Source organism: Trematomus bernacchii, unplaced genomic scaffold (genome assembly GCF_902827165.1).
Source record: "Trematomus bernacchii unplaced genomic scaffold, fTreBer1.1, whole genome shotgun sequence".
NCBI lineage: Eukaryota > Metazoa > Chordata > Actinopteri > Perciformes > Nototheniidae > Trematomus > Trematomus bernacchii.
This window is the reverse complement of record NW_022987705.1, coordinates 11,470,556-11,492,576: the sequence shown is the minus strand read 5'-3', so window position 1 is coordinate 11,492,576 and position 22,021 is coordinate 11,470,556. Positions and strand designations below refer to the sequence as shown.

Here is a 22,021-nt window from a genome sequence, read left to right as displayed (position 1 = left end):
TTAAATTGCCACCCATAGAAATAAGCTAAACAGAAAAGATGCAAATCCTAATATGAAATACAGGAGCTTCAAATGTTTGCCTTTTTTGCTTGATACATTGTTGGTACACAAGTTTCTAAATTAGTCAATTGACTAATCATACTAGCATATTTCCAACTATATATTTATAATAAACGTAATGTTGCACTCGAACTGAATTGTAAAATACAGATCTAGAGTCTTAACCATACACTTGTCATGCAACAGAGAGCACTTTCCAGTTTCCTCTTCCCCTTGAAATGACAGGTTGTTGAAGGATTATTTCTGCCTATTTTATACTGAGCAAGAGAAATGTGTGTGTGTGTGTGTGTGTGTGTGTGTGTGCGCATGTCTTTCCAGCTTTCATGTCTGGCAGTGTGAGTAGCTTGCTGTCTTCTTTCTTGCACACCTGTTAGCATGCTCCTGATGAGGATGTTTGATGTGTGTGATGTGTGTGTCAAATGTGTTTTTTTCTTTCCTTTTTTCCTTTTTCCTATACACTGTGTGAGTGTGTGTGTGTGTGTGTGTGTATGTGTATGCACCTGTGTTTGATGTTGAGGTAAATACTTGATACCTGACCACACACACACACACACACACACACACACACACACACACATACACACACACACACACACACACACACACACACACATTGACATTTTGATTCTTTCAACTCATTCATAATAGTTGGCCTATTTCTCCCTTCTCTGTTTCTCTTCCTTTCCTCTCCCTGGTCTCTCAACTTCACTTTATAAATCTTTGTGAATCTTTTCTTTTTGGTGCTCTATCTCTCTCTATACCTGTCAAGCTCTTTAGTGTGAACCTCTCTCTCTCTGTTGCCTACCTTTTTCTCTAACGGCTCTGTCCAAAAATAGCTTTGTGTGTGGGGCAAGATGGGTCGGGTAGGAGGATGAAGGAAGTAAAGTGAAAATAGACTTGAATGTGTGCGGTTGTGTTGCAGTCTTCCCTGCATGCCTTTAAGCTGTCTTGCTTGTACACACAGTATTAGCACTGCATGGACAAGTGGTGCTATAGCCTGCACGCACGCACGCACACACACACACATATACATACAAACCCATGCACATACAAACGCACACTCCTGTCTATCCCATCTCACCATGCCTGTCATTTTCCCCCCATGATGAAGAGGAAATATTCAGTGTCAGACAGTGAGATGAAAACAAACAGGAGGAAGAGAGGAGAACAGGTGAGAGAGAGAGGGTGAGTCAAAAATGCCAGATGGACAGCTAACTAAGGATTTTAGAGAGTAGCAGCTAAGGAGGGATGAAGTGACGGAAAGAGATGATAAGGCAGTCAGTTTAAGGTTAAATGTGGAAAAGTGAGAGATTGGGGAAAAAGCAAGAAAGTAGTGAAGGGAGAGCAGCTCTGTGCGTCTCTGCTGTGGTTGTTGCCAAATACTTTTTTTAGGCTTTTGTTCCCCGGGCAGGCAGGTCTTATTCTGTGCAATCAACACACATACATCGGGATCATAGAGAAAAGAATGACACACACACACACACACACACACACACACACACACACAGAGAGCACTGCCTCAGAGACATGGCTTGTTATGAAGCAATTTATATGCAAGGATACTTTATCAAACTGACTGACCTCTGGCTCCTCAAGGAGCTCTGAGCCCAGGCCAGTTATGTGTGTGAGTGTGTGTTTGTATTGTTAAGCAAACAGTTTCTCTTCCACAGACTTTTGTTGATGAGGCTTGTGTCATTTCAAATGGTTGTGTAACGGCATGCACTGTAACTACAGATGCTACACCCTTCATCATATATACTTTTTTAATGATTGTTGTGCTTAAAAAATACGTGTGTGTGTGTGTCACCGGGTCTCTGCAGATACACTCTCTTAATAGATCACCATCACTGTTGTAGTGTTCTGACCTAAAGTGCTGAAAAAAGACACCAATCCACAGCAGTGTTTCTGCTGAAGTAAATGCACTGTCATCCACAGGGCTGACTGAGGGAGAGGACAGACAGAGAGACAGGCAGAGCGACAGGCAGACAGACAGGCAGCCAAGCAGAGGGGTAACATACTTGCAGACAGACAAACAGATGGCAGGCAAATGGGTAGATGGGCAGAAAGGCAAAGAGTCAAGCAGTCAGACAGACAGAAAGACAGATGGCGAGCTTGCAGGCAGACAGACGGACACAATGACTAATGGGATGCAGCCAGTCAGACGGATTTGGAAGCTGGAAGACGGACGGACAAAAAGTCCAACAAACGTCCTGTCTTTTTTATTCAGACCAGATTATTCACTTCACTAATATTTGATATGTTTGTACAAATGGATGTCTTTTTCACTGCTTTAGTACTGACTGATGAAACCGTTGAATGTACAGCCAGTTGGCAATCAATTGCCAACAATTTTGATAATAGATTTATTTATTTAAAAAGCAAGCATAAGCTGGCTCCAGATACTGTGAGAATATTTATAATATTCAGTCTTAGTATCCTTGTAGATTTTCGGTTTTGGACTAGTGCAATATTTTTTCATTTATTCTTGCCTTTTGTAGACTGTATGCTTATGCCAAGATCTTCCAAAACCAAACAGCTATTCCTTTTTTGACACTTTATTTCTAATTTCCATCTGCAGTTGTCCCTCTATACTTGACTATGAAGCAGATGACATTTCAATGGCTGCACTAATAAAGCTGCAGTAAATGCAAATGTAGTAATTTTTAGCAGAAAACATACATATGGTCTTAACATTGAAGATTATCTTTATAACTATTGATCAAACTATTCCAAAATCCTAACTTTTTAGTGTGAGTGCAAACATACACAAGGAATTAAGGGAGACACCCTCGTTTTTCTTATGTCGTGTCAATATTGCTAACCACTGTGTTGTTTACCCTTTTTAATAGCTAAAATTAACATTGTTTTTAATCCGTTGCATTTTCGGTTTATTTAGATTGTCAGTGGCTAATACAAGCGATTCAAGAGGCATACAAACAAGTCGAATGAGGCTTAGCTTGCCCCATAAAGAAATACCTTTCTTAGAGTGAGATCAGATGTTTAGATTAGACTATATGCCATTTCATCACATCACTGTTGACTTGTAATACTCTGAGAGGTTTTCAGGTGCCGGTTCTCTCAGTTTGACTGGCTTCACTCTCACCTGCCCAAATGAGCAAGACTAAAAGGAAGAAATGCTCAGGAGTGCGAATAAGCTGCTATAAACATGCTGTGAGTGGGAGCACACCTTGAATCAGTTTATCAAGTATACACCATTAGTCTTCAAGCAGAAATAGCTGCTTTCAACCCAACTTTTTCCCCCAACATCCAAATATTGGATGAAGCTTACCCTACTTTAAACCTGTGAACTCGTGAAATAGCTGATGGCTGATTTCTTCCCCACCTGCACTTTGGTAATACGGTTGTTTTTATTTAGGACTGCTCTTTTGCACATTTTTAGAAGAACTGTCCCCTTTAAACGCTCAGTCAGACTCTGTGCTCTCGGCAGTGTCATAGTCAGCCAATTAATTAGCTCCCCAGGCGCCCTGGCTTTCCCAGCATGCATTAGTCAACCTTCTCCCTGTTTGTCTTATAGTAAATGTTTTGGGCTGACACTAAAATATGCACAGGAAATGTGGCTTACACCAGCTGATGGAATTCAAATGAGAGCTAGAGGTGGCTGTCTAAAAGCTAAAATGTGTAGTGTGAGCAGGGTTTCAATTTCAGGTTTTAGCTTTATTTGTTACTTTTCTTCAGTGTTGTGGCATATACAGTTGAATGTACAGGATTGCTGCCTATATGCAATGATTGATGAAGTGGAATTTGAATGTCTTTTTTTATGTTGGAGGAAATACTATCAGTTTTTAACCATAATTGCTTGAAAGTACCTCCTAAGGTCTGATTTGCACAGACTGGGCTTGATTGACATCTCCATTTACTCTGTTTACCCTGTTAATATTCTCATTGTTACAAGGAGTTTTGTGAAATGTCTAAACTAGACTATAAGATTACATTTAATAAACAATTTCCTGATGACGTCCTTCAGCTTCAGCAGAGTGATGATAACCTTTGGATCAAGCCAAATCCTGCTTGTTCAGTTATAGCCACACTTTTGGCCATTTCCTCTGTGTTGTTTGTACATGTTAGTCTGTGTGCGTGTGCGTGTGTACTGTGCACACTGTGTGTTGTTTGGCTGCCATTCGTTGCCCCCTGGCTAATGTGAGCAATGCAAGAAAAAGAGGCCACAACCCAGTCACATAGCTCTTTAATGTAGTGTAGCTTGGCCACAGGGCAGCAGACAGCATGCCAACTGTTACAGTGTGTGCTTTATTTGTGTTTGCCGATGTATGTTTATACAAATGTTATGCCATCCGTCTACTCAGCCACCACAGTCAAGTTAAGCTGGACAATTTGTCCACTTGTGCCTGTTAGCATGTGTTTAAGCCTCTTAAGCCTCTTACACACCCAGCCGATTATTGGCGTCGATAGATGTCGGGCCGTCGATGAGCGTCGTGTCGCCCTACTCAGATTGGTGTGTCGTGCACCGTCGTGCAGCGTCGTGTCTTTTCGGCCGTGCCGACATCTTCCGCCGCTGATTCGACATGTTGAATCGGGGGGGCCGTCGGCCAAATAAATCACTCTGATTGGCTGTTCAGCTTAGCGAATCAGTGCATGAGAAGCGAAACGGAAGTGAGGGACCCAAACAAACTATTAAGAAGGCAAATCTGAGATTTCATTTAACTCCAGCTCTCGACACAGGTTCGGGAAAGCCCCATGAGCTTCTCGCTGTAGAGTGAAAATGGAACGCACACGCTATTTGTTGTTTGTTTGTTTATATCACGCAGTCTGTTCTTCTTCTCTCGGTGTATCACGCAGTCGGTCTTCCGGTTGTTGCCTCTTTTGAATGACGAATACACACAACCGCCGCCTGCTAGTAAGGAGAGTTATTGCCACTCACGCATGCGCAATTCGTACGTGCAACTTGGCCGTCGGCTGAAGTCTTTGCCGTGTGATGCCGTTTTCTTGTCAATTGGCCTTATGGCTAGTGAATGTTCAGTTTTTACCAGCCTCTCAATACATTACATGTATGGATCTCATTTTATATCCTGCTTGCAGTAAAAGTCCAACCTATTTAATTAGCATAGTAACAAGGAAACCTTTTTTTCCCCATATTGCTTAAGACAAATAGTTCATATATTCACACGAATAGCTTATTATTTAAATTAATGAGCTCATTAGCAGAGTAAGTCTGGTTTAATATAGCGAGGCGATTAAAGCAGGATGTAAGGAGCTTAAGGTTTAAGGCGGGTCTTGTTTTTAGTACTTAGTGCATTTCTCTGCTTGTTGTGGTTTTAAACTACATTTGTGTGTTGAAATGTTATTTAGTTTTTTGTAGACATGAGCAGAGCTTTTCTGTTGGCCTCTGTGAGCTGTTTGCCATCTTTCTCCGTTTATCTGCCTTAGCATATTTCTTACTGTCTGGATTTTATCCAATCTTTCTGTCTCCCTTCATCTTTTGGGTCATCGCTCTTATTTTTGTCTTGAATGATGCCTTTTTTCTCAGTCCGCTATTGATCTCTGAATTTCTCTTTTCTTGTTGCCTTTTTCCAAACTACATTACATCCTTAATTTAACCAGGGGATCTTTTTGTTTTATTTATTTGTCAAAAACGTTGTTTGATAGTGTTTTCTCCCTCTTATAGCATGGTTTCATTGATTCTGACAGCTGTTTGCCTCCAGCTATTCTCCTGCTTCAACTCTGACAAAGTGCAGGTTCAGTTGGGATCATGATGCAACACTACAAGTAGTATGACACGACAGTTTAACAATGCTGCACTGCTATCAATTGCACTATCAATTATTCAGCCTTATATGTTTCTATTTGAATCAATATATTTTTCTCATTTGGTCCAACCAACCTTCCCCAAAACAAAGTTTACTATAATTGCAGAAACAGCATATATACTCACATAGAGATATAGTCTTAATCAGTGTTTCTCTTTGAAGCCATTTTTGCTTAACATATTAAGTTGAATAGGTATTTAATTATCAAACAGTTTGTAGTATAATGCAGAATAACATACTATTGTAAAATCTTATATAAGATCATGTACAAATATAATATTTGGACTTACAACCTGAGAACCTGAATTTGTGTGTTGCTAAGATGTTCCTGTTTGTACTTTTATTGTATTTAATCAACTTGCAGTATAAACCGCCCTGGCCTCCAGGATATGTTGCATTCCTGGGTTTAAACAAGTTAGATCCATCCAACTCATCCAGTCTTAATGTACCAAACATAAGACTTTCGACTCATCCCAGGATTTCTGTCTTTTTAAAAGAAACGTTTTGTTGTATTGCATGTTTTTTAAAAGAGGGCAACTGTAGGACCTTGGTGCTAATGGTTAAAGGTGTTAGCCAACTACACATCCATTCATTTGGGACCTCCTGTAATATATAATTGTTCTCTCTATGAGATAGATCTTTCTGAATAGACAGTAGATATCACTCACTGTCGAGGAATTGGTGTAGAATCGACCTACCTGACACTGAGCCTTTTAAACAACACATGTAGAAGAAGTAGTTTGAAGTAGATTTGCTATTTCGGTCCACAGACTTGGCAAGTAGCAAAGTCAAAAGTCAAATAAAAAACAAAGATGGATTTAAAAAAAAGATGTGACTTTGAAGAATATGAATTCTGGCTCTGGAGATAGAAGCACGGAATTCCTGTACCATCTGTTAAAGCTGTTTGGCAAGAAAGCAGACCGACTGTCGCACACTGTTTCTCTCGCTCAGTCTTCTTTTTGTCTTTTTTTGTGTTCAGAAAGTAACCCAGTGCAGACCTGGCGTCTGGTTCACTGCACTGATTGAGATGAAGTTGTACATTTGAGAGTCTTTCCCGCTTCCCTTTTCTCCTTCATCCACTCCATCTCTCTAGAGAACAAGAAATATCTCAATCTACAGTCTGGGCTCTGGTTCACTGGACTGATTGAGACAGGGTACTCTGTACTGCATCAGAAAGAGAGAGAGACTTGGGAACTGAGGATGAGAGGAAGAGTGGAAGAAAAAGTAGGATATCAGGTGGTCAGAAAGAGTGAGGGAGAACATGATCTTAAAGACTTTTCTTGGCAGTTGCAGAGCTGTGAGTCCGACTCTTCCCTTAGGTGATCCTGCTCCAAAAATGAAGGGTGGGGGATTTTAAGCAGATACACTGACATTTCCAATTACCATCAGTTCTTTCACTTTAACGGGCCAGTGGTTCTCCATTTTTACATGAGCATTCAGAAATACCGGGCTGCCACCAGGACAAGAGGTTAAAGAGACTGTCCTGTCAGCTTACAATCAAAGGTTCAGCTGCCATGACAGCTATGTGACAGAGACACTGAATCTGGTCACTAAAGATACCAGCAGACAGAAAAGGCCTGAAATAGACATGTTGCAATTATCAGTTAGTGGGCATTAATATAAAAAAGTCAATAAATGGCATGAAAACACATTTATTGGTAACCATTTTACAATGGCACAGTCTGTGGCTAGTTGACTTAACAACTTAAGCACCAACAATTTTGTCACAGTGGTTGGTGGTCCTCGAATCTGGTCAAAACGGCAAGAAAACGCAGTGTTGCAAAAGAAAAAGTGCAGCACAGAGAGAAAATCATCAGATTTAAGTCCAATTTTCCCTTTGGAGTATGCATACAATCCAGCAAGTGTTCGGCTTATGCTTGGAGTTTGTGTTCAATAAAACTCTTTCCAAAAAGTGGAACCAAAACCGCTACAGACATGGTACAAAAATCAACAGCTGCTGTAACAAAAGGAACAACAAAAAAAACAAGATCATAGGGAGAATCAAAAGGCCCGTCTCCACACAACAGGGAATGCTTCTCTGGATTTTCGCACTTTACCAAGCAACGGTTGGTTAGCGTTGTCAGCAAACCAAATGAAAACCAAATGTCAGCAGCTAGCCACAAACCCATTGATATGTCAGTGTGAAAACGTTCCCTCTCTTTGGAGACGTGGGTGTGGTTGACTTAATGTATTTTTTCTTCCAAACTAAAGTGACAACCATCTATTAAATACAAAACCCGCTATGAAATATATGGCATACAACAGTGTCTTCAGTGCCTTAATAATAAATATAATGCACGTTTTCAAGCAGCAGCAGCCTACTTAGGAACTTGATGAACAGGGAAAGGTGAATAATAGGGATGTCCCGATCACTTTTTTTTGCTCCCGATCCGATTCCGATCATTTGATTTTGACAATCTGCCGATACCGATTTTTCCCGATCCGATCTTTATGCAATGCATTAAGAGAAAAAAAAGATAACAGATAACGGCTGGTCATCCAACGCGATGAATTCAGCTATCTTGGCTGTTATTCTTTTGGCCTTTTCACTGTTCTGGGGCAGTTTCTCTTTCCTTTTAAAAGTCTCTGAAAGTGTCGGTTGTTTCAGTGCCGTTACCTGAGTGGCCGCTGTGTACTCGTCGTGTTGTTGTTGGTGTTTGTATTAGATTGGTCATGTTGAACGTAGCTCTGTTCTTTCCACCACGCGGAACCTCCGCCTTGCAAACATTGCATCTGGCTGTTACACTGCCTTCGCTTTCAATTTTATAATACTTCCAAACTCCTGACATTTTCTCTGTCCCGAGTCCCGAGTCACCAGCTGAACGTAGCCTCTTGTTAGCTTATTGCTACTATTAGACACTGCGCCCACTCTGTTGTCAGATTTGAGAGAAATAAGCAACCAGGTCTATGAAAACAAGCCCAAAAGAAGCAACACATACATGATGTGTAATTTTAAACCAAAACTAAGGCCTCAGGATGACTTTAAGACGTGAACATGAAAATTCCCGATCCCCGATTCTTTTCTCCCGATTCCGATCTTTTGAAAATCACGTAATCGGCTCCGATCCCCGATCACGTGATCGGATCGGGACATCTCTAGTGAATAATGCACTTCAGGTAATAGTTTTGTCCCAAAGTGGCATTTTAAATAAACATGCCAGCCTGACAAACTCAATTATTTAAAATTCTATCACATTTAAAAGTACTTCCACCAAAGTTATTGAGATTTTTATACAATAGTATTTGATATCAGATCTGTAATTCTTAGAGTGCAGATTTGAAAAGCTCTGTTTTGTGTGTTGGTGTTTTGCAAAATAAATAACTATGTCGAGGTTTATGGAATTCCACCATCATTAATGTTATACACCTGCATTTTTCTTACTGTGAAACATGTTCCTACTGTGAAATGTCAGAAAGGCCTATTGCGCTTGACTGACTGTTGATCTCTAAAATCTTCTGGGAGCCAGCACTACGACTCTACAAATGTCTCACCCTCGAGCTCTAGTATGTGTAGCCTATTTGATGGAGTTTCTCTGGGAATTCAACTGAGCTTTCTGCATTTATGGGTAATAGAGAGAGCAAGAAAAGAGACAAGTTTCACCCTTGGAGCTACGTTAGGACTTGCATAGCAAAAATTGCTCATAGCTCCTTCTTGACTTCTTGACTTCTTGACTCACAAACTAAAACAATTGAGTTTACAACATTTTAGAAGCATTAAAAAGGCCTGCAGATAGCTGCCTGACCTGATTTCTCCATTTTTAAATCTTGTACGAGTCTCTTAATAGTAATGCAACAATGCAAATCAAAGCATTCACATTGATCGATCGAACCTGGCTTAATTTGACTAATCATAACACAAAACCCTCCACAGCTCTAGCCATACGTATCAAATATGTGGGTAAACCAGGTTGGTTAAATCAGAAACAAGAACCGATAACATTTCTAGTTCTCATGCCCTTTAATACTTCTTGTTTTGTAAAGCTGTGGTCCTTTCCGCCACATAATACCCTGTTCTTGTAAATGCTTCTAATAACATTTTAAAGCAATCCATTTAGAAGTCCGGTGTAACAAATAGATCCTTTTTTATAGCACATTTTTTCTTACTGTTCACATTTTCCTTTGGGTGGTCAGGGGAAAAACTTGACTGGGCTGAAAAAAAAAACCCTGGTACCCTGAGTGTGGTTTAAGTGGGTCGCCTCAGAGTTTAACAGGCGAGGGGAAACCCTGAGATAAATCCAAGCGTGCAGACTTGAAGTCAGACAGACGTAGCATAGTGGAGGAAGTCAATGATGTACTTAACAACTCTCCTCAAAGGCAGGAAGACGAGGGTGAGCAAGACAGATGGGGGGGAAAGATGGATAGAGAGAGAAGCGAGAGGGAGGCTTTGGAAGTCAATAATGTGCTTAACCTTACTCTGCAGACTCCTTGTGTCCCTGTTATTGTAAGGAAGAGAAGATAGGATGGGGGGACCTAAAGGAGAAAGTGGAAACGAGTAAGATGGAAGGACTTGGGAATGGAAATAGTCAGAGGCAGCGGAGAAGCGCTGTGTTTTTCTGTCAGCATAAATGTCAGAGTAGTTAAGTGTGTGCAGGGCAGGCGGGGGGGCCGGGATACAGGAAGAGCCCCGTATAAGAGGGAATAGCCCAGTTTTATAGCCACATAAATCTCTGTTCCCCACACTGGAGGTTGTAACCCACCTCCTCCTCTTTTGGCCTTCCTTCCTCGGTGTAGCGGTTCGCTAAAACCTCCTTTTGACTTCTTGACTCTGTCTGCCGCTCTCTTTTGCTTCATTTCTCTCTCTTTCAGACTCTATTGACCCATGCCCTCCTTTTTCCCCTCTAAGTGCCACTTTATATATTCTTCCATTGACCCTCATGCAACCAGTGCAAGCCTATAAAAACATTTCTTGAGGCTGTTTTTTTTTTTGCCTCATTGATATATTTTCCCTTTTTCCCCACTTAAAACCTTTGTCAGGGACCCTCCTAAGTATGAATATTTTTTAAACCAAGATACTTTTTCTCTGCAAAACAGACCATTTTAAGTGGTGCTTTTCATAATGCCTGTTTAAATCAATCAACAAATCAATCTTACGAGTGTGGAAAACACCACTAGTCATAACATGTGAATGTAATTCTGATGGCATTCTCTTTGCAACACTTTGAACACATGATCACCTTTCATCACTTTTATCACTCAAAATATATGTAATTTAGGTCACCTATTATGCAAAATCCACTTTTTCACATCTTTTATACATACAGTAAATATCTGTCCCCTCTGTGTTAAGGGATTCGGAAAGTTTCATGAAAAAATATCCTCTCTTTTTGTTCTACTCCAACAATATAAAAACCTGCCAGTCTTTGTATATATCTGAGACCTATAATATATTGTTAAAAAAATAGTTTTATAGGGGACCTTTACGCCTGTTGAATGTAGTGTTGCTGTTAGGTGTTTTTGTAACAACTTCTGCTTTGTTGTAAAAAAGTTATGTTTACATTCAGTGTTACTCACCAAAACACATTGTGTGTATCCTTAAGATCTAACCAACTTGTTGTTGAATGCATTTAGTTTTCCTGCCCTGCTTTCTGCTAATGCACACCTCGTTCCAAAGATACAAGAAAGCACATTTTTATTGCAGATACAATGTTGAAATAGTCTGTCATTGTAGTTTGTGGATGAACTGTAGTTGAAAAGTTAATCCTGTAGTCATCTGGCTGAATTCAATGTGTTTGTTAAATAGATGTTCTTATCACAATATGAAGGTGGCTTTTGAATTTCCTTATTCATATAGAAACACAGAAAAAAAGGGTTCTTGTCTTCTGCTGCAACACTTCAAAGGGTGTCCTGTTAGAGCTGGTTAAGTATGTTTTTCCTTTGTAACATAATGAAGAAAGAAGTACCTACAGTATGCACGGATGGGGACCTTTACAATAGCTTCTAGTGAATACTGCAGGAGGAATTTACAGCCCACATATACAAGGACTCCCACTGTATGTGCAGAAACAGAACAACTGTATCATTGTGACGAGGGTCCGAGGCGCTCATGTGTAAACGCAGATCAAGTCAGTTTACTCTGGCAGGCTGCCGGCTGGAGGCTCTGACAGATTGGTGCCATCAGCGCATTATTTCATTAACACTTGTGTTTTCATGGTGAACATCTTCTCACTCGTAATTCTTCTCTCTCTCTCTCTCTCTCTCTCTCTCTCTCTCTCTCTCTCTCTCTCTCTCTCTCTCTCTCTCTCTCTCTCTCTCTCTCTCTCTCTCTCTCTCTCTCTCTCTGTCTTGCCTCCCCCCACTCATCCCTCCCTCTCTGCCACCCTGACAGATGGAGAGCGAAAAGAAGAGGAGGAAATACTCCACGAGCAGCAACGACTCCGACACCACCGACAGTAAGTTGAAGAGAGAGAATCAGGGAAGAGGAGGGAGGGATGTGTGTGTGGGTGTGTGTGTGTGTGGGTGTGTGAGTAAGAAACCTGGAAGTGTCAAAAAGTGAGTGCCTGTGCTGCTGTTGTGCAGTCAGATGCTTTGTTTAAGTCAACTCCCTCAGGGTATTTCTTACATACATTTTTCTTTCCGTCCCTTTTCTACTCATTAACACTTTTTCCTTTTTAAAACATGTCTCCAATATAAATATGAATATGTAGCCCAAGCAGCTTTTATGCAAGATCAAGAACAAGGGCTGCTTTTAAGAGAAAATGAATGTCTTAGGTTTTGAAAAACCCTTGCCCTTGCAGGTGTAAAGACTGTGCAAGAGAGATTTATACTAGCCACAAGAAAGAAAGAAGTGGTAAAATCAAAATGAAGTAACCTTTATTCTATAGAAATCACATCAGACAAAGAGTAATAGGCACTTAAGAACGCCACTGAATCAGTTATTTAATATAAAGAAACAGAAATATACGCCTACATATAAGTAAGAGTAGATTCTTAGACAGTAGAACTAAGCAATAATCCTGAATTATATCTCTTTATTTGTAAAGGCAAATGATAAAGAGGCAAGAAATTATGATTTGTGTTTGTTAAATTGGATTTTGCTGAGTTTTCCTCAGTAAAACATCTCTTCAACTGGTCCTCCGGTGGTGTTGCACAGAGTGAATGAAATGTTTCATATCATGTCATTTTATTTTGCGAGTTTGATAACCTCAGTCAAATCCTAAAGCTGATTTGCGCCTCATTGCCTCTAAAAGCTGACTGCTTGATGGCTGCAGCTTTAGTAAATGACGCGGCTTTTACATTAAGAAATTGAATAAAACCTGCATCTCACATCTGGGAAAATGTTGCCTTTTCTACACTGAAAAATACACATTCGATTTAGGATTTGACACAGACTCAACACAACCCCTGAGACAGACTTTGTGTATAGAAACACATTGATGTTTAAACGTCTTTTATATACATTGTACGAGACAGACAGTCGGCCATGAGAGAGAGATACAGTGCACGGTGACGGGAACATCTGGCCAGTCCAACACATTACAACTCTGGCAGCTTCTGCTGGAAAATCATTTTGATTGTAAACAGTCTTTGAACAGCGGGACAGTTCTACACAAGCACACTTGGCTCTCACAGCTGTCAGAACAATAGGAACATTTTGGCATTAAAGACGGCCAGCGATTGAAAATTAATATTGAATGTCATTCTTTTTGGCTATTGGCAGATCAAGATGAGTAATTCTTGGCATTTTGAAGTGTGCATTTTAAGATAACAGGTAAAAATAGTCGTTTGGCTAACATCTGACACTGACATATCAGCCAAACAATCTGTTGAATCAAGAGAGGATCTTATTTTCACTTTTTTGTTATCCTAAAAGCTTTTCTAAACTGATTATTTTACTTCTTCTCCTAGGTTAACTTAGTTTATCCAGGGTAACATAACAAACCAAAATAAAGTGGCTTAATCTGCCTTTTAAAACCTTTTTAATTCGATTTTTGGATTAACCACGAGTGTTTGTTCTACTGATGCACTCTTCTAGAGTCTCCCTCAGCTAGACGTATGAATTGACATATAGACAAGGTATTCTCAGTTTTCTTTTGGCACATTTTTCTTTATTTCAGAATATACCATTTTCAAGATTTATCTACATATTTTTTCTCTTTTTGGAGAATTGCAAAAACAAAAAATGTCCCATTACAATGTAAAAGGAAATTCAACAAATTAAAAATGTATCTGTCAGAAACAGTCCAGATAATTGCTTATGGAAGTTAAAAACATTCTTAAAATAACCTTTTCCTTATAAGATATATACTCATCAAGATTTACATCTGTAAATAGAGGAATTCTGTGTAATTTAATGGTTTAAACCTATAAAAAAACCCAGTTTAACTGTAGCCGGGGCGACCACATGGAAGTGACCTCGTGCAGGTTTAAGTGTTATGTGGTCACAGGTCTGCATGTATAAATGATTTTACAGCAGGTTTAACAGGCAGCCTTTTCAGACCTGACTGAGCCACCCTGTGCTGACGGCCGCACTCTTCGCTTTATAATTAGCCGTTAGCTGTTAGCTTCCTCTGGCCAGTGCAGCGTGGGCTCCAGCTGCATCTGCTGACTGGAGGTTATCAGGTTTCTAATTGAAGGATGCCCATGATAATTTTGCCTGCCATGCACCAAGCAGGGCTTTTAATTAACACACGGCCATGATGGTAACCTCCCACTGCGCTGCGGCCCGCTCCGTTATCTGGCCACACAGTGATGATGAGGTGCAGCTGTCTCGTGGGGCATGTAGATATCTCACACACACACACACACACACACACACACACACACACACACACACACACACACACACACACACACACACACACACACACACACACACACACACACTATAGTTGAGTGCAGACAGTACTCCCACAGATGTCTCTAGATAATGTGCATTCAACAGCATAGATAAACACATTTAAAATGCCACCCCATCCCTCTAACTGTTTTTTTTTTTCATTTAATGTGTTTGTCTTGAGCAAAGTAGAGTCTCTTTTATTCTTTAGACACTCTCTTTCACACACACACACACACATACGCAAGCTGGGAGGTGGTAGTCCAATCCAGTCTCACAAAAAATAGCTACATAGTTTCACAAATACGCCTCTTAAATTGTGAAATGGCTTCCCTCCACATTAATTTCTAATGGCCAGTGTCCATGTGACATGAATGGAGGATCAATTTGTAAATAATGTGATCAAACCCAAACATGGCTGTCAATTCACTTTAAAGTTAAAGTGTGTTTTTGTGTGAGTATATGAAACTGTGCAACTGAGAGTTTGAGACATCAATGCATGCAACATGTGTGTGATGGTGGGAGAAACTGTGACTATAAGCATGCATATGTGATAAATACGAGGAAGTGTTAACATGTTTATGTACAGCACACTGTATATGTTTAAGTGTGAGTTATGTATGTCTGTAGGTGTGTGTAGAGAGAGAGGCAGTCTGTAATTTTGTAGAAAAGTCTGACAGCAGTTCTGCCCTCTGTGCTGTTAGTTGTTTAGACGTCACAAGTAAAATTAGCACGGTGGCAGCACTGCTGTGGTGTCGGGGAAATATGTTGAGTGGGAGGCAGCACACACGCATGCACACACATGCACACATAAATGAACACACACAGTCATGGTCACAATGTGCTATATTACACAGTATTGGAATATTTGAGTTTTCCATTATGCCTGTGTGATCACTGATGTAACTTAATTGCCAATGTGATGTAATATTTAATGACAGCCTCCTTTGCGGTGCACAGATACAAATGAGCTTCTGGCTATCTGATGCATGGTTATGTAATTTAAAACATATATAGAAAAAAACAGCATCAAATTCAATTACAAATAGACACTCTGTTCAATTATATGGCACCAGAAAACACATACAGGGCTGCTGATTGAAGCGGTGGGTGGGATATTGGCTGCAGACTCAGTTAATTGCCATTAAGTTGTGTATTAATGAGGTTGTAAAGACCACAGTGGACTAACTGCTTAACAAGATGCTATTTATACTGTCATTACTTATTAAACCTCTTAATAGATCATCATCAGTCGGCTTCAATTAAAGAGCTCACTCAGTGGTAGTACTGCCATGGGCGTCAAAAAGTCACGGGCAAGGTCTTTTTGGCTGATTTCTTTTAGTGCTTCTCTGCATTGTTTGAACTGCCTCCATCAGATTCATCAAAGCCCTTGAATTATATCACATTTTAAGAACACTTAAAAAACAATGAGCCGCTTTTTGCTCTATATTAAGTAATTTGCTGCTGGTTCATGATGGCTGTGTTTTTATTGTATTTGTGTTGTAAACCCTCTCTGCAAAACCAATTTCTCCAATGGGACAATAAAGTGTCCTTGGATTAAATTTGAACGCACGCTGTGAACATGAAGTCTGATCCAGAGCCAGAGACCTGTTCTTCATTTCCCCCCCCCACTTTAAATCAAGATTCACACTCATGAATGCACATTCTTTACAAATGAAACACAGATTAAGTTTGTCTGATGTTCTGCTCCAGATGACTGAACACTGTTGTCTTTACAACTGGGTCCCAAGCTGTGCTCATTTGTCAACAAGAAAGATGTGCACGTTTTGGTTTTCAAAAAAATACTTATTGAGTACAATTGAAATAGACGTTTGGTGGTTCTTATTACACTGAGTATGCTCTTCCTTTTATTCTGTTTCTGCAGGTCAGATGACGTCGTGGTCGAGGTCATCCAAGAATACGGTCACCAGCAGCACATGGGTCCGCCTCCAGCACAAGAAACCATCAGAGGTAAGTTAGTGTGGAAGTTTGGTTCGATGACACGGGCATACATTGTACACAAAATGTGTTTAATGAAATGCAGCCTCTGTTTGGCCCACACAAGCTCACAGTTTTGCTCCACTTGACTTGCTGTCTGTTATTTGCTGTGGCTTTGCTGAATTGTCATAAATGGTCAGATTCCAGCGTAATGTCTGGTTGTTGGGTTTGCTGAACATTGGCATGATCTACAACTTTTATGACCCAGTAGCTAAACCCATAAATTCCTCTTCTGGCTTTTAAATTCCTGAAACATTTCCCAATTTCAAGTTTTCTTGTAAAGGCTTTAAAATGGCTTGGATTTAACCCTACACCTTTGCCTTATTTATGTATGCATGTAGTTATATTATGACTATGCACATGTATCTGGTTGAAACTGAGACCTTCTAGTTAAACAACATGTCAAGGTTAAATGTATGGAACCATGTCAGGATTCATTATTAGTTCTACAGCAAAACCAATCTCTTCTTGGGTAAAACTTTAAAAAAATTGCTTTGGAATATCGATATTGCAAACCCACATTTTCTCTTGAAATGTAGCTAGGACATTACTCTTTTCCTCTGATAGCCCTTGTTTCTGAAAATATGGAAAGCTCTTCCCCACAAGTTTAGCTGTGATCCAACGCCATTGAGTTGACTTTACACTTGGGAAAACCCTGATCCAGCAACTGCAGTCACTTCTTCACTGAAACAAACAGTTATGTCCAGATTAAATACAGTCATCTCCGCCACCACAGCTAAATCAACCAGACGCATGGATGGCACAGATTGGTTGGCTAAAATACCATGTTGAAACATCCATATGCTCATGATGAATGATCCAAAGGACTCTCAAATGACCACCCTGAGGAAGAAACTGGCATAATCCAGTTGAAACATGGTGCAGTGAACCAGTTGTGGTGCAGCTTCGCCTGCCGCCATCACACATTCCTCCCACTCTGTCAGTGAAGTGGGTTCAAATCTGTTTGAGGGGAACTTGTCTCTTGAGTTTCACTTCAAAAAATAACTGCCATTTGAAACAAAATACATCTAATCTTAAAAATGGGCAGGGGAGATTTTTGAATAAAGGAGAAGAACCTTTGAATGGCACCTCTCAATTTCCAAAGATGTTCAGTAGAGCACCGTAAACAATGATTTTTTTACAAAATGAATTAATACAATTTTAAAGGGTAATTTGCACTCCCCCCTGCTGTGACTTCTCCCCATTCTTCCTCCAAAAAAGGCAAATGTTTCTAAAGTTGAATAGTATAACATTTTACAAAGGAGAATGAATAGAGCTAAATGGCATGCATGCCCCTGAACCACCCCGAAGTACAAGTCATCAGCAGAGCGTCTGTCATGCCTGTGCATTTGAAGCTTCCTCCCCCTCAGCTCCATCCAGTTAACCACAGGCTGTTGGAAGGTCCTGTCAGCAATCAGTCTCTCAGTAATTACTACTGTAGCTCCCCGCTCTGACCCGGGCCTCGGATGAAGAGCTGGGGGCCACGTTCCCTTTCATACCGCGGCCTCGTCGCCTTGCTCCAGGGCACACTGCTATAAAAAGGAAGATGTTTTGCAGTGAGTGACAGGAAAAGGTTGAATAAAGAAAAAGGGGTGGTTGACATCTGACAAAGGTTCAGTTTCTTTTCTACGCACATGTCAGAAAAGCTTAACTTGTTGAATGTGAAAAGTGTGTTAGCATTTGTCTTGTTGCTGCTGGAGAGAGTATATAGTTCGCACCTTTAAGCTACTTGCACTTCTTTTGTACTCTCATACTTTTTTTAACATTTTATGTTGTCAATGAATTTGAATTTAAGAATATTGCTTTTAGGGTTTTTTAAGTTCAAATCTTGCCGACGCTTATTCCTCGTGTCTATCACTCCCTGCCGTCAATTATTTTTCGCATACACAGCGAAAAGAGTGTTCTGCTCTGGTTTTGTGTTTCTGCCATCTCCGTTGCTCAGCCGATTATGTTTGGCTGCTGTTTAGCTCCTAGCCTCTGCCGTCCTGCCATTAGCAAAACGAGCTCACCGTCGTGCTCTGCTATCCGTGGAATCCCCGCTCCTGAATTCCCCCGACTGGGCTCCTTTCTGCCACACTCCCAGGAGGACCATCCACGAACCCTCCCTCAGTCCTGCCATCTCAACTGGGCTGTTTCACCGCTGCTGAGGTTCGAGGTCCGGTTTCTACCAGGCTAATGGTGCTAGCTGCTGGAAGGCTCGCTGTTCTTCCCACATGCCCTACCCCGGAACCTGCGGTCTTCAGACTCTGGTCCCCTGCACCAACCTGCGAACCTTCGGGATAGAGCCTTCAGGATGTCAGCCCCCACCCTCTGGAACGCTCTCCCTGCGGAGATCCGCAACATCCCCACGCTTGACGCCTTCACAAGGGCCCTCAAGTCCCATCTGTCTGCCAAGGCCTTTGCCCCCAAATCTATTTGTTGTTTTGTCTTTTGTTTTTGCTATGTTTGTTTCTACTCCTGTTCTTCCTTGTAAAGCGACCTTGGGTCTCATGAAAGGCGCTATATAAATCCAAGTTATTATTATTATTATTATTATTATTATTATTATTAAAATGGCATACAGTGAAATGTAATTCCAGAACCTCATGTAATTGCAATGCATTGGATCGAGACTACAAACACATGCAACAGACACAGCACTCTTAGGAAGATTTAGACACTTGCTTAAAATATTATTGCTAATGTAATTCTGCCAAAAATATATATTAAAGCAACTATTCATGTTCTTCAGCTGAAGTGATACACTTTTCAAGAACAACCAGCCCTTCAGCCAGAAGGTGTTGGTAAGGGCTGTCAGTGTCCTGAGGCAGTAGCAACAGCCTGTTGTATGTTTAACATGTCAAAGGTCATGACCCTGATTGAATGACATGTCTCTTTTGACTAACAATACTTAAGCTAAAGCAAACATTGGAGGTTGCTATTTTTGGCTCTGTTATGCAATTTACTATTCTTCAGTTTGGCAGAGAGGAGTGTCTCTTTCTTTGCTCTCCTGTCAAGGATATCTGCATCGTACCACTTTAATAGTTTCACTGTGTTAAAGAAGAGAGAGTTTCAGAATGTCTTGAAGGAGTGAGAGTGCTGTAGACTGTTTTACTTTTGACCTGACTCACTAAAAGAATAAGGATTGTCTTTGTATCTGAACAGTGGGTCAATCAGGCTAAAATAGATCAGAGAAACAATTAACACAATTAGTACTAAATGTCCTTTTACATGTGTCAATTTGGTGTAAAACTAATTAACAGAGGTGGGACCAAGTCATTGTTTTGCAAGTCCGAGTCAAGTCTCAAGTCTTTGCGCTCAAGTCCAAGTCAAGTCTCAAGTCAGGATGGGCAAGTTCAAGTCAAGTCCAAGTCCTAAACTTTGACAAAACGAGTCTTAAACAAGTGCTTTTCAACAAATGTAATGACATCGATCAACAGAATAATACTTAATAATCAAACTGCTCTTTATTAGTCACATTAATCATTTAATAATCCATTTTCTCTCTGCTGGTAAAGTAACGTGTTTTCTTCTATTGTAAGAGGGATCAGTAAGGTTAGGCTACCGTGACGGTTTGATTCAGAAGGAGTTCAATGCATAAGAGCGCTGATGTTGAGGTGACCAGAATGTTTATTTCCACTGTGTATAACATGTTATAAGGGACACAATCTATCTTTATGCAAGGGATAATGTGCAGCGAGGCGTCTCTATGGGGAAAAAAACCTGAATCTACATACCTCTGCAGGTGGTACTTTAAGTATATTTTGATGATAATACTTTTCTACTTTTACTTGAGTAACATTTTGAATGCAGGACTTTTTATTGTAACCGAGTATTCCTACACTCTGGTACTTTTACTCAAGTACAAGATCTGAACTTCTCCCACCTCTGGCAATAAATCCTGAGTGGTTACCAAAAAAAACCCCTGCTCTGAAGGTTATTTTCATTTTACAAATCCTGCACTCAGCTTAGCTTTCTCCAATATCATTGAAATGCAGCCAGATGCTGCTTCTTTTTTCGGTTTTCGCAAATTTCTTGACTTTTTCCGACGCGCTTGCATTTAAATCCGGCTCCCCGTCTCCCGGTGGCTCTGTAGCTGGCCTGTACCACTACACCTGCTGTCTTTGGAGCGTCTGCCCCCCACCCTTCTTTCACATAATGGTATGATCCTAGTGTGTCCTCGCATATGATTGGCCGCATTGTGGCTCAGCAAAATAAAGTCCCGCCCCTGCCTGCATGGATTCACAGCAAGAGTTGCAGCGGCTGGAGATTCTGCTCTCCCCGACGGGAGTCTGCTCTTCTAACGGCAGCTCGCGATCGGCGTGTTGGAGACCCCTGAATTAAATGATCAAGTCACCTCAAGTCAGAAGGCTCAAGTCCAAGTCAAGTCCCGAGTCATTGGTGTTCAAGTCCAAGTCGAGTCGCAAGTGTTTTGTGATTTTGTCAAGTCGAGTCCAAAGTCATCAAATTGGTGACTCGAGTCTGACTCGAGTCCAAGTCATGTGACTCGAGTCCACACCTCTGCTAATTAACAAGCAAGTAGAAGTCCAATTTTCAAGTGCCAAAAAAGTCTGTAAATGGATGGTACGAATTGATATTTTGTCACAGCAATATTTAAGGACTGGGTTGCAGTATTGAATTAATCCATTATGTTCAATAACAAACTGGTTTGTATTCAAGTACATGGCATATTTTGTTTTCTTTGGCATTTTACATAAATGTCAATTTGAATTTGTGAGTTTGCATACTTTCCGTGTCTACGAATCAAATTTGATGTTGGGTGTGGGAGCCAGACATATCCAAATCTAAATCACTTTTGAAATGATCAACGAAAACTAAAAGCAAGTTTAAAAAAAAAAGGGTGGTAATCTAAGGGAGTCAAATATACTAATCAGTGCATCCCTACTGGGAAGAAGATTGAACAGTGGCTCACAATGCAGACATGTTTATGGAATGATACTCACCCTGGTTGAGGGAGGTGTGGCGAATAGTAAACACTACGGGCTTGTAATGACAACTTTGCTCTTTTCTAAAACGATCTGTCTCTATTTGCGCCTTTGCGAGTCTTTCACTCCAGCTTTGACTTTTCTTAGAAGTGGTTTGGAGAGCTTTACTTGGGGGAAGGAGGACACAGTCAAACGCTACATTCAGTAACGCTGTTTTTATCTCAGTTAAAATGAGGGCAGCTATTGAAGATTTGGAACCTTTTTGTAGACTAACAGGAAGTCGTTATGACTTACAGGACATACACAGACGCCACATATTTGTTCTTGTGGTTAATGGTTAGGGGAAGCATTTGAGCTCAAGAGTGTTTGTGCTTTCATGCACGTAGATAACAAAAACCTAATTTAAAAAAATGTCCTGTAATGTAATATAGGTGGTATGAAACTGAGTCACCAGTCAGACTGTTTCTGAAGAAGCCCTCGAC

At 40.6% G+C, this 22,021-nt stretch overlaps 1 protein-coding gene across 1 annotated transcript in view; it reads left to right on the top strand.

Moving 5' to 3' along the window:
* The window catches only part of LOC117490630, a 91,397-nt gene that overhangs the window by 10,166 nt on the left and 59,210 nt on the right, over positions 1 to 22,021 (top strand). Inside the window, exons 2-3 of the mRNA XM_034140389.1 lie at positions 12,169 to 12,232; positions 16,502 to 16,587. Coding sequence (XP_033996280.1) covers positions 12,169 to 12,232; positions 16,502 to 16,587 — 150 coding nt within the window. The remainder of the gene's footprint in view (positions 1 to 12,168; positions 12,233 to 16,501; positions 16,588 to 22,021) is intronic.